Source organism: Colletotrichum siamense (genome assembly GCF_013390195.1).
Source record: "Colletotrichum siamense strain Cg363 chromosome Unknown KSG_Cg363_contig03, whole genome shotgun sequence".
Classification (NCBI taxonomy): Eukaryota; Fungi; Ascomycota; class Sordariomycetes; order Glomerellales; family Glomerellaceae; genus Colletotrichum; species Colletotrichum siamense.
In genome coordinates, this window is record NW_023501016.1 from 4,629,114 (window position 1) to 4,641,934 (window position 12,821).

Genomic DNA, 12,821 nt, shown 5'->3' on the forward strand with positions numbered 1-12,821 from the left:
CCTGAGCGTTTTGGGGGGGGAGGGGGACGTTCTGGGTACGTAGGGCGGCGGGAGGACGGGTACGTAAGGCGAGGTGAAGATTGGTGCCGACCGCGAAGTCCAGACTCGTTCTTTGTGTGCCCGTGTCGGGAGTAAGGTATTGGTTGACTTGGCCACCGACGACCCAAAGCGTTGCAGCAGTGACAGCTGGAATGGAGCAGAATGTGGAGGGTCGAGCGAGGCAAAAGCAGAGTCAACCGAGATAGAAACACGAGATGGTGAAAGCAAAAAGACGCATGTGTCAAGTGTCACAGTCAAGGCGAGGCGAGGAGGAAAGCGAAAGACACGGAATCGGCGCCTCGGACTGTGGGCGATGAACGACGCCTCAACTCCCAAAAACGCACTTTGAATGCGCCGTAATACGGAAGCTTGAACAGATCCGGCGCCAACAGTGGAGATATTGTTGGCGCAGTCATTGCAGTCGCTGCAAGTGCTTGACTTGTGGTCTGCGGGACGCTGGAGCACTGGGGCAATCGGGCGGGACTTTTCGATATTCGATATTGGCTTCTCGTTGATGCGATGCTACCTCTTGCATACCTACCTGACCTACTGACGCAGGGGAGGGAAGGGAGGCCACTGCAATGCTGGGCTTGCTGTGCCTCTCAGGGGTTGGGTGAATTGAGCGACCAAAGACCGGCGCCAACATTGGCAGAGATCAGAGTCCGGACAGCCAGAACAGACCAAGAACGGACCAGATAAATCCAAGTCCGTGGGCGAGCCAAACCGCGTACGCCAAAGATCGCCATCGGCATCTGCAAGCCTGGAAGCTAGGTCGCCCGCCGCACGTCAAGCTGGAGCTTGAGTCCTTGACGTGCTTTTTTCTTTGGTCAAATCAGATCGAGAGTTCGGCGGCTCAGTCCGTCAGCTGCTGCTCTTCAGAAGTTCACGCGCACCGAATCCCGTTTCCCTTCTTCACATTCGTCAGTCGTGGATGCGCCGGTTCCTTGCGGGTTCGGTATCCGCCTGCCTAAACCCGGTTTTATTGGGTGAAGTCGCTGCAGTGTGGGAGTCCATCTGGTGGACGGTTCAGCAGAGGGCCCCCGAGCGCCGTCCACCCTTCGCTGTGGTTCTGAGGCTAAAAAAGACCCCTGAGCCCCCAATAACAATGCCTGCTGGCAGCCTTCCATTTCGAGCATCACTGAAGGGGTCTCGAACCACGTACCTCCACATGCAAAGCTGGCAGCGGGGGTACCTGTCTATGTTTGGCATCAATGTTCTCCGGGGTTCCCACCATTACGGCCCAGCACTTTAAGCGATATTGATGGGAATCTTGGAAGAATTCGACCTCGGCCTCGACCTTGACCATGACGACGACGACGAACGACTGCCTGTCTCTTCCCGTATTTTCTTTGGTTTATTGTTGGTCCCTGCGTCCTTCCAGATCGTTCTGCGGCCGTGGTCGTATGAGTCCGGATCTCTCACCAAGCGTTGCTTTGCCGCTGCAGGAACAGAAACAGAGAAAAGGAACGAATCCTACGCCGTCAAACATCAGCACGGAGGCACGAGTTCAGGACACACACTATGAGATGGCGATCCCCAGACGCACGTGTCTTATCTTCGGCCTTCGCTTACGAGCTTAGATAAGAAATTTTGGGTTCCCGGGCGAAGGGTACGAATGTCTTTCAGGTATTCACACGAGCCTCCACTGTTTACGAGGCCGGTGTTAGCCATAGAGCCAACCGCTCAAAATGCAAGATCTCACTAGATATCTTGCTAGTGCACCTCAGTCAAGCTCATGTGAATAGTGCCAATAGGCATGGCTCTCAGTATCTCTCAGAATGAACTAGATTTCGAAGCATTGCTTCAACGACATGTTGGCACTTACAGGTACGCTGTAGCTCACGTTGCTTACCTGAGCTTGATGAGGTAGCCCACCGTGCCTGCCCCTGCCAGACATTGGACTGAGTCTAGCCCGGCGCCGGCCGCAACCAAGTGCTTGCCGCTTGCGTGTCGCCAGGTGCCTCGCTCCGCGTCACGTCAGTCGCCTACCTTATCCGCACACGCTCTCACCCGCGCCCGCGCCCAGCATCTTGGCGAGGCTACCTCAGCAATTAGCCCTGCCTCAGCCGTCCAGCTCTGGCTCAGGCTTCTTGCTAGCCTTCGTCCGCGCGTTGGCGAATTTCTTCCGCCACGGCTTGCGACAACCCAACAATCTGGATATCAAATAAAGACTCAGGGTTGGTTTTTACGGCCGCCCTTCCTCATCTCGCAACTAGCCCGTCATGGGCGCCACCATGTCTGTGATCAAGGTGCGCTACCTCCAACCCACGACCTCAACCTCCCCCGCGCAATCCCTTCGTTCCGTGAGCTGACCGAGCTTCGTTTTAATTGCAGACCCTAATCGTTCCCGCCGTCATCTCGTTAATCCTGTTCCTCGTTTCGACATATGTGATTTTGCCGCTATGGCGCAGATGGCGGAGTCGCTACAGCCAGTACCTGCCCATCGACACGATATCGACCTCGACCGTTTCGTTACGCCACCGCATCCAGAATAGGATTGCGAGGATGCTGGTGCCTTCTACGTGGAGCCGGAACGCTCACGAACGTCTCGTCGTTGCGACCGACGCTTCCGATGACGAAGATGGTGAAGAGCTGGGGGAGGTTGGCGAGGAGACGCGGAGGGCAATGTCAGACGATACTCGGCGGAACAGGCACGACAGTACGCGGAGATTAAGCAGAGAGTGAGTTGAGCACGCTTCGCTCCCAGCATCCTCTTGGCATGCTAACATACGTCACCGTCAGCCTGGAAGAAGGTTTCAGAGATGACAGCGATGACAGTGACGACGATAATAACGAGCGTAATGGGGCTGGATCTTGGCGGTAGTCATCAGTCTTAATACGCACATCAGCCTTGCTAAACCAGTTACTCACAGCCTGATTGACCACGAGACAGAAACTGAATATTCAGCTGAAAACCATGAGGCAGAGACAGGTCGGCTGCCGCACTGGACATGTTTCTTCCGCCTTGCATGGCATGCGACATTGGACTGAGTGAACAGATTGGAACTCTCGGCTCAGTTGGCCGATCTAAGTCAGACTGTCATCGTCCATCCACACTCCGGACTGACCACCTACACACTCGTCGTTCGGATCCCGGAGCCGATGCACTATCGGTTTCTGCCATGAAGGTGTTCTTTCTGCATGTTTCTGGTTGCTGCTGTTCTTGCGGAAGCTCGCGGGAGAAGGTGGCGACAGTGGTGGCCAAGATGCGCATACATTTCAATGCTTCGAGTTGGACATCAGCTGAACTCTAAACGCTGCCTCACTTTTCGGCCTGTCTCGTTCAATCTCGTCTGTGTATGGCTCAGATGGGAGTCGTGGGAGTCAGGCGCCATCACCCCTCCGAAACAAGCACCGCTCAGGCGCCCGTGTTTCCGTCCTGCATGTCTCTCCCGCCTTGCCCAGCCTAGCCGTTCGTGTTTCTTCCTTCGCTATCTGAACGGCCTTGCCGCTTGGCTCACTCACCCACACGCATCACACCTCACCTCACCTCACCTCACCTACACCAGCCTCTTCTGTTTCTCTTCCCCCCGCCGCGTCTCACTTCCCACCAGAACGCATGCGCTGCTCGAAAGCGAGGTGGGCATCGAATTTGTAGAGGAGGTCAGCAGGAAACCGAAACGGTCCCTACCCAGAGAGAGGGGCATGCATTCCTTCTGACAAGCGTCACACGACTACAGCCAATGCTTGATGTTCCCTTAAGGTCGGACTAAATGCTGCCAGCGCACATGTCAAGCATAGCCTAGCAAGCCGCCGGCACACCTTTCACCTAAGGTAGCGCTCCGTGCACCTTGCTTTTAAACAAGACATGGCCTACCTTGTCAAGAATCCGGAACGGTCTAACGGCGAGGTCAATGTCGTGCCATCTGCAAGGCACGATTAGCTTTGCTAAAGTCAGTGTCTTCCTATAGTGGCAGTCTCTCTCTGCCATGGTCTTCGTCCTCTTTGTTGTACATTACATCTCAGTTCGCCGTTTCGACTAAAATAGTGAACAAAGGACGCGGTTGGTCCGGAACACTCGAACGCCACCTTGGCTAATTTGCTTGCTTTCCAATTTCGAATTTCGATTGCTTCTTATACGCGGTTTTGTGCACCGCCGTCCCCTTTGCCGGCGACGATGAACATTTTCAAGTCTGTCATGCGTAAGCAGGAAATGGCATCTAATCCTGCCGCCGACGATACCTGCTGCGCGATATGCTACGAGAAAGTCGGCGAGGCCAAGGAGGAGGGCGACCGCGAGATATGGCGATATCTGCCCTGCGGCCACCGCTTCGGAGGTGACTGCATACAACACTGGCTAGGCGTCGCGAGCGTCGATGAGCCTCACTGCCCGTGGTGCCGGGTCAGCATGCGATGCGACTGCGGACATCCCGTGGTGCCGACGATGAAGCCGGTGCGTAACTACATGTACTGGGGCTGGATGCCGTGCGAGATTTGCCATACGCAACTACAACGATCGCGCAAGACCTCGAAATATCTTAGAGGGCAGTTATTACCGCGACTCAACTCGCTCATCCACTCCCTCGACCACAACATGGCATCCATCCCGCAGGAGGTGCCCAAAGAGCAGGAAGAAACGCCCACGAAAGAGCCTTGGGAGGACCGCGAGGTATGGAAGAAGAAATGGACGGAACACTTTTTGGCAGAGGAAAGGAAGGCATCTGCGTCTAAGTCAACGAAGAAATGAGAACGGCGGACCTGCAACGGCAAATGAGTAAACGATAACGCGAGCTGCGGAACGGATATTGTCAATGATCCTCCAATGACGATTTAGGAGAGACGACGGCATTTTCAGCGGATGACTATGGTTGAGCATCATGTCGGTGGCCTCGATGTTTGGTTATCGGCCACGCTTCAATTACACGGGCAAGGAGACATTTTGTTTAGGAGCATGACGAACGGGAAAGCCTCAGAGGCTATACGGAACAGCAGATGGTACAGCAGCCGGATTTCATTTGTCCATACCTTATCAATCAGCAGAGAAATTCTAAAGGTTTATATTATGATGTTTAACTTATTTCATTGGTCTTGTTTTCCGAGTGAGCTTTCGGTAAACTCTTGATATTGAACAACCTTTCCTACTCTGTTTATCAACTTCACAGTCAACGAGTAGTTTCTGACTTTGATCTATCATCCCTCGTTCTCCTCTACGTCGCCTCCAGTATCCTGTTTCTGTTGTGGCCTTCAACTCATTCTCCCAAGTATTCGGACTGACAGACTAATACATGCCGAGCCCAGCAAGACTCGCCGAGAAAAAGGGCTAGACTTGCCTCATCTTTTTCCATCTTCCCTGCTCCCCATCACCGCATGCACACCAAGCAACGTCACTGACATCCGATTTTCCGGCATCCCTCCTCGACTCGAGCAAAAAGCTATGAAGGCGCTCGGTGTTGTCCAAGTGGCCGACTCGGAAAACCAGCTACATCGCTCGCTCAAGCTGCGGACCTCAGGTGATGGCGGGGTAGGCGCGAACTGTGAATGGGGTGAGGTTTCCCAATCTGGCCCCGCTAACCGGGGCCTACCCCGCGCTAGAGAGTTCCGTGCTGCAGTGGACCGGCATGGCCTGCAGGCATCCGCTATCCTCACCATGGGGGCCCCTAGCGCCGTCACCCGCGCTGGCACGCAGCAGCATCCATGGAATGGCAGGTCGCCAGCTGTGCTGTGGCCCAGCACTATCCGCACGGCACTTGGGGAAGGGGGCGCGGATCGCGTCTTTTCTCACCACTTTACGCGTTCCCCCAACCCTCACCCCAAAGCGGCAACTAGCTAGCTTCCTGCGACCAACATACCTCGCCTGCGACCCTGCTTTGTCATTCATCATAGGCCTTGTTTTTTTGTTTTCTGTAACGCCCTTGCCATTGCATTAATCGATCGGCCTGGGCCTATCGCCTCCCTCCTCCAACATGCGGTTCAAGACGGAGTTGAAAAATATCCGTACCTTCTCCAGTACGTTCACTCGCCCATTCGCGTTATGGAAACCACCGCTGACATCATCCCATCTAGAGTTTACCGCCGCTCTCAGCTCACTGGAGAAAATCGCCTGGGTGCGACTCGACGATGACACGGCACGCTTCACCGTTATACCCGACACTGGGTCTCAAGTCTGGTCGTAAGCTCAAAGCTCGCTTTCGTTTACAGTATCACGGCATCTAAGCATGACTGACTAACCGACCCTTGCGTTGCCCCGCAGAACCCTGCCCATGGACTTCATCTTTGACAGCTACCACATCCAGTCTGCGGAGGAGCATAACACCATCAACCTAGAGTTGCCATTGGCGCTGCTCCAGCGCGCGCTGAGGTCCGCTCTTAACAGCACGTCGGCCTCACTGCGCTTAACTAAGAAGGATGGCGTTCCCGTGCTGTCGATGACCATCACCACAACCACAAGTACTTCCGGGGCAGGCCGCAGTGCAGCGTACGCGGGGCTCGAGAATGACCCCTTTGACGACGATGAGGGCTTCATGCCGGAGCACTTGACGTCTTTGCGCCATGAGAGGGAGAAGATCATCACCCAGGACATCCCCGTGCGCGTCCTGCACCCGGAGACGGTCGAGACCATCATGCAGCCCACGGTGCGCGAGACGGATGTTCACATCACGATGCCCCCTCTGCTCCAGCTCAAGGCCATCTCCGACAGGTTTACAAAGCTGGCCATGTCGTCAGGCACCTCCCGCGCGGGACCCAAGCTGGAGCTGAGCGCCAACATGTTTGGAAGCCTGCGGTTGCGAATTGTTACTGAGAGCGTAAACGTATCTACGACGTGGAGCGGTCTGGTAAATCCGGAGCTGGACGCTGCGCAGATCGATATGCCCCTTAAGGAGCACCCCAGTGTCAAGTTCAAGGAGGCTGGCCCGGATAAGTGGGCGACTGTGAGAGTAGACGGCAAGGATTGGAGCAGAGTGTTGAGTGTGGGTAGACTTGAAGGGAGAGTTGTTGCTGCTTTTGCGGATGAGCACGCTCTCATTCTTTACGTCTATGTACCGCAGTATGACGATGCGGGCGCGGATGAGGCGGTCCTCACGGTAAGATCGTGAATCATGCGGTACTGGCAACTTGCTAATATTTGACAGTACTATGTCGGATCATTCAGCTTGTAAAATGTGATGCTATTGGAGTTTGGCGTTGATATAGTACGATGAAGATACCAGCTCTGACTTTGGGTTATAGTGCCCAAATATTTGCATGCACGAATAGTAAACATGGCATAGAGCGTTGTGAGAGCAATAAAATGATTATGCTGCAATCTTAGTCGTGCGTTATTTTTTGCAGTCGTGCACTCGCTATAAGACAATAGTAGGGTATTATGCAAGTTTCTTAGAAGACCAAAAGCTTAACGGCGTTCATCGGGGCTGCGCCTTCGATCCCTGTGCCGATGTTCTCTGCTTCTGCTCCTCCGTCGATGCTCCTTCCGCTCGCGGTCCTGGCTCCGACTTCTCCTGCGGTGCCGCCTCTCCCGATCCTCATCACGATCCCTGGGTCGCTCGCCGTCCCTGTCCCTGTCGCCGTCCCGCTCTCTCCTCCGTCGCTCGTCTCCGCCCCTCTCACGGCTCCGCCTCCTCTCGTCATCTCTCCTTCTCTCCCGTCTCGGGCTGCGGCTCCGGTGTCGTCGTCTCCGCTCCCGGTCTTCACCTCTATCCCTGTCGCCTCGATCTCCTCGGTCCCTTCGTTCCCTCTTCTCCTTGACCATAAGCCCACCCTTCTGCTCCTGCTGTGGCTCCGGTGCTGGCGCAGCGCCAATACCCCTCGACCCGCTGACCTCCACTGCGTTCGCGCCCGACGTATCACGCTGCGGGACGGGCAGGCCCAGCGCGCGTGCAAGCGCGTCCTCCTCGGCCTCCTTGATCTTGCGCACCTCCTCGCGGCGCTCGCGCTCCTGGCGCTCCTCGGGGGTCTCGTTGCTGTCGCCGGCGTTGGCGTCGTCTTCGGCCTTGGCGTACCAGTTCAGGTCGCGGCCCTTTTGCCAGCGGCCGACGGGGGCCTTGAGGCTGTGGCCGAGGTAGTTTTCGCGGTGGTTGGAGTTGGCGACCTCGTCCCAGGAGAAGTTGACGCCGCCGCGGGAGCCTGATTTGCGGACACTCGAAAGGAGGTCCATTTTGAGGTTGGTTTTTTTGGCAGTCGGATCGTCGTATGTGAAGGTCGAGGGCAGGTTGGGATAAGTGTTTGTCTGGCAGTTGTTTGTCGATGATTTAGTCTCTGATCCGGGAGGTCGGACCGGCAGGTATGTCTCTCACGTGATGACGCCGTTCCGTCCCGCAAAAATAACCCCTGTAAAGTGCCTGCCGCTTTCCCTGCAGGTTCAATTCCAACAAGCTCCGGCCCCACGATACAAAAGAGCTCCCGTCTTCCGTGCACACTGCGGCTCTGCCAGCTCCGCGGACCAGTTCCCACATTCAACAACTTCACCACTCCCGTCCCCACGCCGTACCACCTCAGAACTGTCTCACGCAACGACAGCCACAACAATTCGAAATGGCGAACCCGGCAGGTCCTCCCCTGGACGAGATCCAATGGAGCTCTCCCTTCATCGCGGCCGGCATGCAGGGCATACACTCCAACAGCGTCCTCTTCTACTTTGCCGAGTCGCCCTTCTTCGATCGCCAGTCCAACAATGCCGTCATTACGAACCAGGCCATGTTCAACCCGGCCCTTCTCAGAAACCTGTCCACCCGCGAGGCCTTCGAGGGCGAGCTCGACAAGATGACGGGGCTGGAGTTCCGCGTCCTCCACGCGCCTGCCGACATGGTCACGGGCACGGGCGTGTGGGTTATTGTGAAGCAGATGCGGCAGAAGAACCCGGAGAGGAACAGGATAGAGACAAAGCCGTTGGCGTACTACTTCGTCTGCAACGAGAACATCTACCAGGCGCCCACATTGGGTGACATCCTGAGCTCCAAAATCGTAGGTCGCAGAGAGCTCCCACCGCGCCGAGGAACAAACGCTGACTGGGGGATAGGAAACGATAGCAGACTCGATGCGCAAAGTCTTGCCCGCTGCCGACAGCGTGCGAAAGTGGACGCCCTCCCTGGGCCACGTCTACACGCAACCCACGACCAACCTCTCCAAGAACAAGGAAGACGCGGCAGCCAGCACGCCGATGCCCGACGGCGGCAGCGCCTCCAACGGGGCCGCCACAAAGTCCACGAACAACAAGAAGGAAACCGAGGCCGCCGCGCTGGACAGGCTCGCAGAGGAATCCTTCGCGATCCACATGCGCCACGGCGGGGACTACTTTGACGAGAACCCCATCACGGGCAGGCCCGGCGACTTCCACTTCGCGAGCACGGGACGCAAGGACAACAGCAAGATCGTGCCGCCGCCGCCGCCGGTGGCGGCCCAGAAGCCGCAGAAGCCTGGCATCAACACGAAGCTGGCGGAGGAGGCGAAGAAGGACGGCAAGGGGGAGAAGAGCCCCAAGACGCCGAGCATGCCGAAGCCCAAGAGGAAGAAGAGCAAGATTGCGACGCCGGGTACGACGCCTGCTCCGTCATAGGCGGCAGGGCGGTTTAGACGTGGCATTGGTTTAGGCGTTTGAGTGTGATGATACCCCTTTTTGGTTATAGAGTGATCAAATCTCGTTACCGGCTGCTATATGAACGGTTCAGATTGTGACTATTTCTTGCGCTCGCGATGGCTTTTAACATATATACAAATCAACTATTCGGTCATGGATTTCAGGCGCAGCTCCCGGCTCCCAGCTCCTCAGTCTCCCTTCACCCACCCACTACTTTCTCTCAACCACGTCTCCCAGGTCTGCAACCCAGGCTCCAGTTCCCTTAACTTCTCGATATCAGCTTTGTAACCCTTCTTCTCAAACCAGTCCATACTCCTCCCCGCATCCTCGACAGCCCAGCGCACAGCACGCCCGACAACCGTCCACGTCTGCGGCATCGCCCTGCCTACAACCTTCTCAAACGTCTCCTCTGCCTCCGCGAAGCTAATCTCATCGCCCGCCAAAGCAACCGCTCTGCCTCCCCAGCCATCAGGCCCCTCCACCAGCGCTCGCGCCGCGAAAACTCCAATATCCCGCGCGCTAACGAGCTGCAGCTTCCTGTCCCGCGGCATCGTGGCCCACAACCCGCCCATCACGGCCCCCATCGCCCCCGCGCCGGGGAGGTACTGGTCCATGAACCCAGACGGCCGCAGCACCGTCCACCGCGTCCCCGTACCGGCGGCCGTGTCGCGCAGGTGGAGCTCCACGCGGTGCTTGGCCGCGAAGTGCGGCACGTCTGTCGGCGTGTCCCAGGACGCTTCGTCGCCGCCGCGGTCGACGCTCGTAAAGACGATGTGCGGGACGCGGGCGGCGATGGCGGCGTCGATTAGGGGTATGGCTTGCGCTTCGTCTGCGGGCGGGACGGTGACGAGGTAGACGGCGGAGATGTCTGCGTGGGAGGCGAAGATTGGCGCGGGGGATGCTGGGTCGCCTCTGACGAGGGTTATGGATGGGTGGGAGGTGAGGAGGGCTTTGGCTTTGGGGGAGGAGGGGGAGCGGGTGAGGGCGAGGATCTGGGGCGGGTTTGGGCGGGCGAGGAGGGCGGAGATGGTTGCGGTGCCGGTGCGGCCTGTTGAGCCTACGATGAGGATCTTTGGGGTTGGTATTGTCATGTTGCTGGTGTTTAGATGGGTTTATTATGGAGTCTGGCTTGGGATGTGGACGAGAAGGAGAGGAAGATATAGTCATGGTCATTAGCGGTCATGGAGACTTTTCGGACACATTGGTGGTGGGCGGTGTTGCGCGTCTGATTAGCAATCTGATCCGGTGAGCAATAGCTGCCGTTGTCAAACAAAAACTTGAAAGATCGAAGAATACCAGCATTATGGATTGCCTTCGTTAATTTTGCCTCAATGAAGGGAATGGCTTGTAATCCACGTTCTACGGGAGGGAAAACTTCAACTCTACCAGCCTTCCACGCTAACGTAAGAAACAAATCGTGAATAATAATAAAAAACGGCACACATTCGATGTGTTCTTCGGCGGATACTATTGAGACGTAATTAAAAGATGCAAAAGTACATATTCACAGTTCAAACTTTTGATGATTAAGTCTACCAACTCTTGGAAAATGACTGGCTGCTGTCCTAAAGACGTCCTGGACCTGGCGGTCGAGGAAGGGGTGAGATATAAGGGCTTCCTCCTATGAAATGGATTGAGCAGACATGACAACGGACAACTAACTCCTTCTCATCTAGTGATGTTTGTCTCAAGTTTAGAAATTCCGTTGAATTGTCATCTCTCCTAGCTCCTTTCTCAGCTGCCATGCCTACTTTTCCTACCGGACTCCCCTCTGATGCTATATCTTCACGTCACAAGCCGCCATGCTGTCTTTGGCATTCTTTTCTCAATGTCTTAGTTAATGACATACCCTCCGTCTACCGAAAGCGCGGCGCCGTGGATGAACGTTGCCTTGGAGCTGCACAGAAACAAAACTGCATCGGCGACTTCTTGGGGCGTTCCCTTGCGCTTCATGGGTGCTACTGCAATGATCGGGTCGTCTGTAGAGACCTCACTTGTCATCGGAGTGCTATCATCGTCAGCATTCCGGCATTGAGCGCTATGAGTTTGGTAGACTTACTCAATAATTCCGGGGCAGACACAGTTAATTCTGATGTTGTACTTTGCATACTGTCCACTTTTAGCCATTTACCTCGTAGGAGAGTGTAATGAAACTCACATCAACAGCATCGCTCTTGGTGAGACTTAGTATAGCTGCTTTGGAGGCGCTGTACGCGGCTGCAAGCCATGTCAGAAGAAACGTCAAAGGAATGTGGGCATTGAGATCTCACGAGTTTCTGGCCGGCTCACCAGACTCAGGTTGCTGGCAACATTGACAATCACTCCCCTATTCCCCGGTCTACCGTCGTGAGTCTTGAGCGGTTCTTGCTTGATCATCTGGGAGAGCTCTGCCTTGGAACACAACCAGGTCCCACGGTAATTCGTGGTCGTGATCTCGTCGAACTCAGCCGTCGTGAGAAGATGCGATGGGGCCTTTGGTCCGAACATGCCTGGTAATGTTCAGCTTCTTCTTCCTTCCTCTCCCACTGAATGCATCACCGTGGAAAACGCAGTAACTCACCGGCACAGTTGACAGCGTAGTCGATCCGTCCCCATTCCTCAGTCACGTACTCCATACCGGCAGAGACGTCATCCTCGTTGCGGTTGTCGATTTCAATGACAAACGTGCGCGTGTCGCCGTTGGCTTCTCGACACCGGCGTGACGTCTCAGAAAGGCCTTCTTCATCTTTATCGAGAAGGGCGATGCGCTTGCAGCCTTCGCGGGCAAAGGAGACTGCGACCTGGCGTCCGATACCTAGGATTGTAAGCTAAACGAGCTGCATTATGTTTTGTTGTCTTTGGTTCGTCACTTGAGACGAGCTGCATGATGCATGCGAGCTGGGGGCAGTGATATGGGTGACATACCGGACGCAGCTCCCGTCACGACGGCGACGCCCTCAAAAAGCGACATCTTTGCCCTGCCAATCATGGAATCTTTCCTGTCGAGCTGGTCGAGGTGTTCAGCAATGGTTTCATGCCACAAATATCACACGCGGGTGATCTGCACAGAATGACGATCCTGTGATGCAGATATTATCCAGCCGGCATGTAAGTGGGCAACCAGCTCCAGCCCAAAAGTCACGGGCAAAGTCGACTCAAGAAAGTAAACCGCAGAGTCAGCGTCAGCACACGTACACACCACACACATACATACACCTGGGCGCACCTTCCCGCCGAACCTCTCGTAATCTTCTGTGGAACTCAATTCAACTCAATCTAGAAAAAGCTCGCG

The 12,821-nt window shown here is 55.7% G+C and overlaps 7 protein-coding genes across 7 annotated transcripts; 4 read left to right on the top strand and 3 right to left on the bottom strand.

Moving 5' to 3' along the window:
* Positions 1 to 2,273: 2,273 nt before the first annotated feature.
* On the top strand, positions 2,274 to 2,863 carry CGCS363_v005208 (uncharacterized protein; the record flags this gene model as incomplete). The annotated part of the gene is made up of 3 exons (XM_036637057.1): positions 2,274 to 2,288; positions 2,374 to 2,720; positions 2,782 to 2,863. The coding sequence occupies 3 exons, from the start codon at positions 2,274 to 2,276 to the stop codon at positions 2,861 to 2,863; spliced, it is 444 nt and encodes a 147-aa protein (XP_036498932.1).
* A 1,293-nt stretch (positions 2,864 to 4,156) lies between these two features.
* CGCS363_v005209 (uncharacterized protein) lies at positions 4,157 to 4,726 on the top strand (the record flags this gene model as incomplete). Its single annotated transcript, XM_036637058.1, has 1 exon — positions 4,157 to 4,726. One exon carries the CDS (start codon positions 4,157 to 4,159, stop codon positions 4,724 to 4,726), a length of 570 nt encoding a protein of 189 aa, XP_036497034.1.
* A 1,216-nt stretch (positions 4,727 to 5,942) lies between these two features.
* hus1 (Checkpoint protein hus1) lies at positions 5,943 to 7,136 on the top strand (the record flags this gene model as incomplete). The annotated part of the gene is made up of 4 exons (XM_036637059.1): positions 5,943 to 5,985; positions 6,043 to 6,148; positions 6,230 to 7,061; positions 7,110 to 7,136. The coding sequence occupies 4 exons, from the start codon at positions 5,943 to 5,945 to the stop codon at positions 7,134 to 7,136; spliced, it is 1,008 nt and encodes a 335-aa protein (XP_036497718.1).
* A 233-nt stretch (positions 7,137 to 7,369) lies between these two features.
* On the bottom strand, positions 7,370 to 8,131 carry CGCS363_v005211 (Multiple myeloma tumor-associated protein 2-like protein; the record flags this gene model as incomplete). Its single annotated transcript, XM_036637060.1, has 1 exon — positions 7,370 to 8,131. One exon carries the CDS (start codon positions 8,129 to 8,131, stop codon positions 7,370 to 7,372), a length of 762 nt encoding a protein of 253 aa, XP_036497719.1.
* A 377-nt stretch (positions 8,132 to 8,508) lies between these two features.
* On the top strand, positions 8,509 to 9,529 carry med-6 (Mediator of RNA polymerase II transcription subunit 6; the record flags this gene model as incomplete). Its single annotated transcript, XM_036637061.1, has 2 exons — positions 8,509 to 8,937; positions 8,993 to 9,529. The coding sequence occupies 2 exons, from the start codon at positions 8,509 to 8,511 to the stop codon at positions 9,527 to 9,529; spliced, it is 966 nt and encodes a 321-aa protein (XP_036497894.1).
* A 209-nt stretch (positions 9,530 to 9,738) lies between these two features.
* Positions 9,739 to 10,641, bottom strand: CGCS363_v005213 (uncharacterized protein; the record flags this gene model as incomplete). Its single annotated transcript, XM_036637062.1, has 1 exon — positions 9,739 to 10,641. One exon carries the CDS (start codon positions 10,639 to 10,641, stop codon positions 9,739 to 9,741), a length of 903 nt encoding a protein of 300 aa, XP_036497896.1.
* Positions 10,642 to 11,272: 631 nt separating this feature from the next.
* On the bottom strand, positions 11,273 to 12,500 carry xecD-0 (2-(R)-hydroxypropyl-CoM dehydrogenase; the record flags this gene model as incomplete). Its single annotated transcript, XM_036637063.1, has 7 exons — positions 11,273 to 11,276; positions 11,400 to 11,558; positions 11,610 to 11,659; positions 11,709 to 11,767; positions 11,821 to 12,039; positions 12,111 to 12,344; positions 12,455 to 12,500. 7 exons carry the CDS (start codon positions 12,498 to 12,500, stop codon positions 11,273 to 11,275), a joined length of 771 nt encoding a protein of 256 aa, XP_036497717.1.
* Between the last annotated feature and the right edge of the window lie 321 nt (positions 12,501 to 12,821).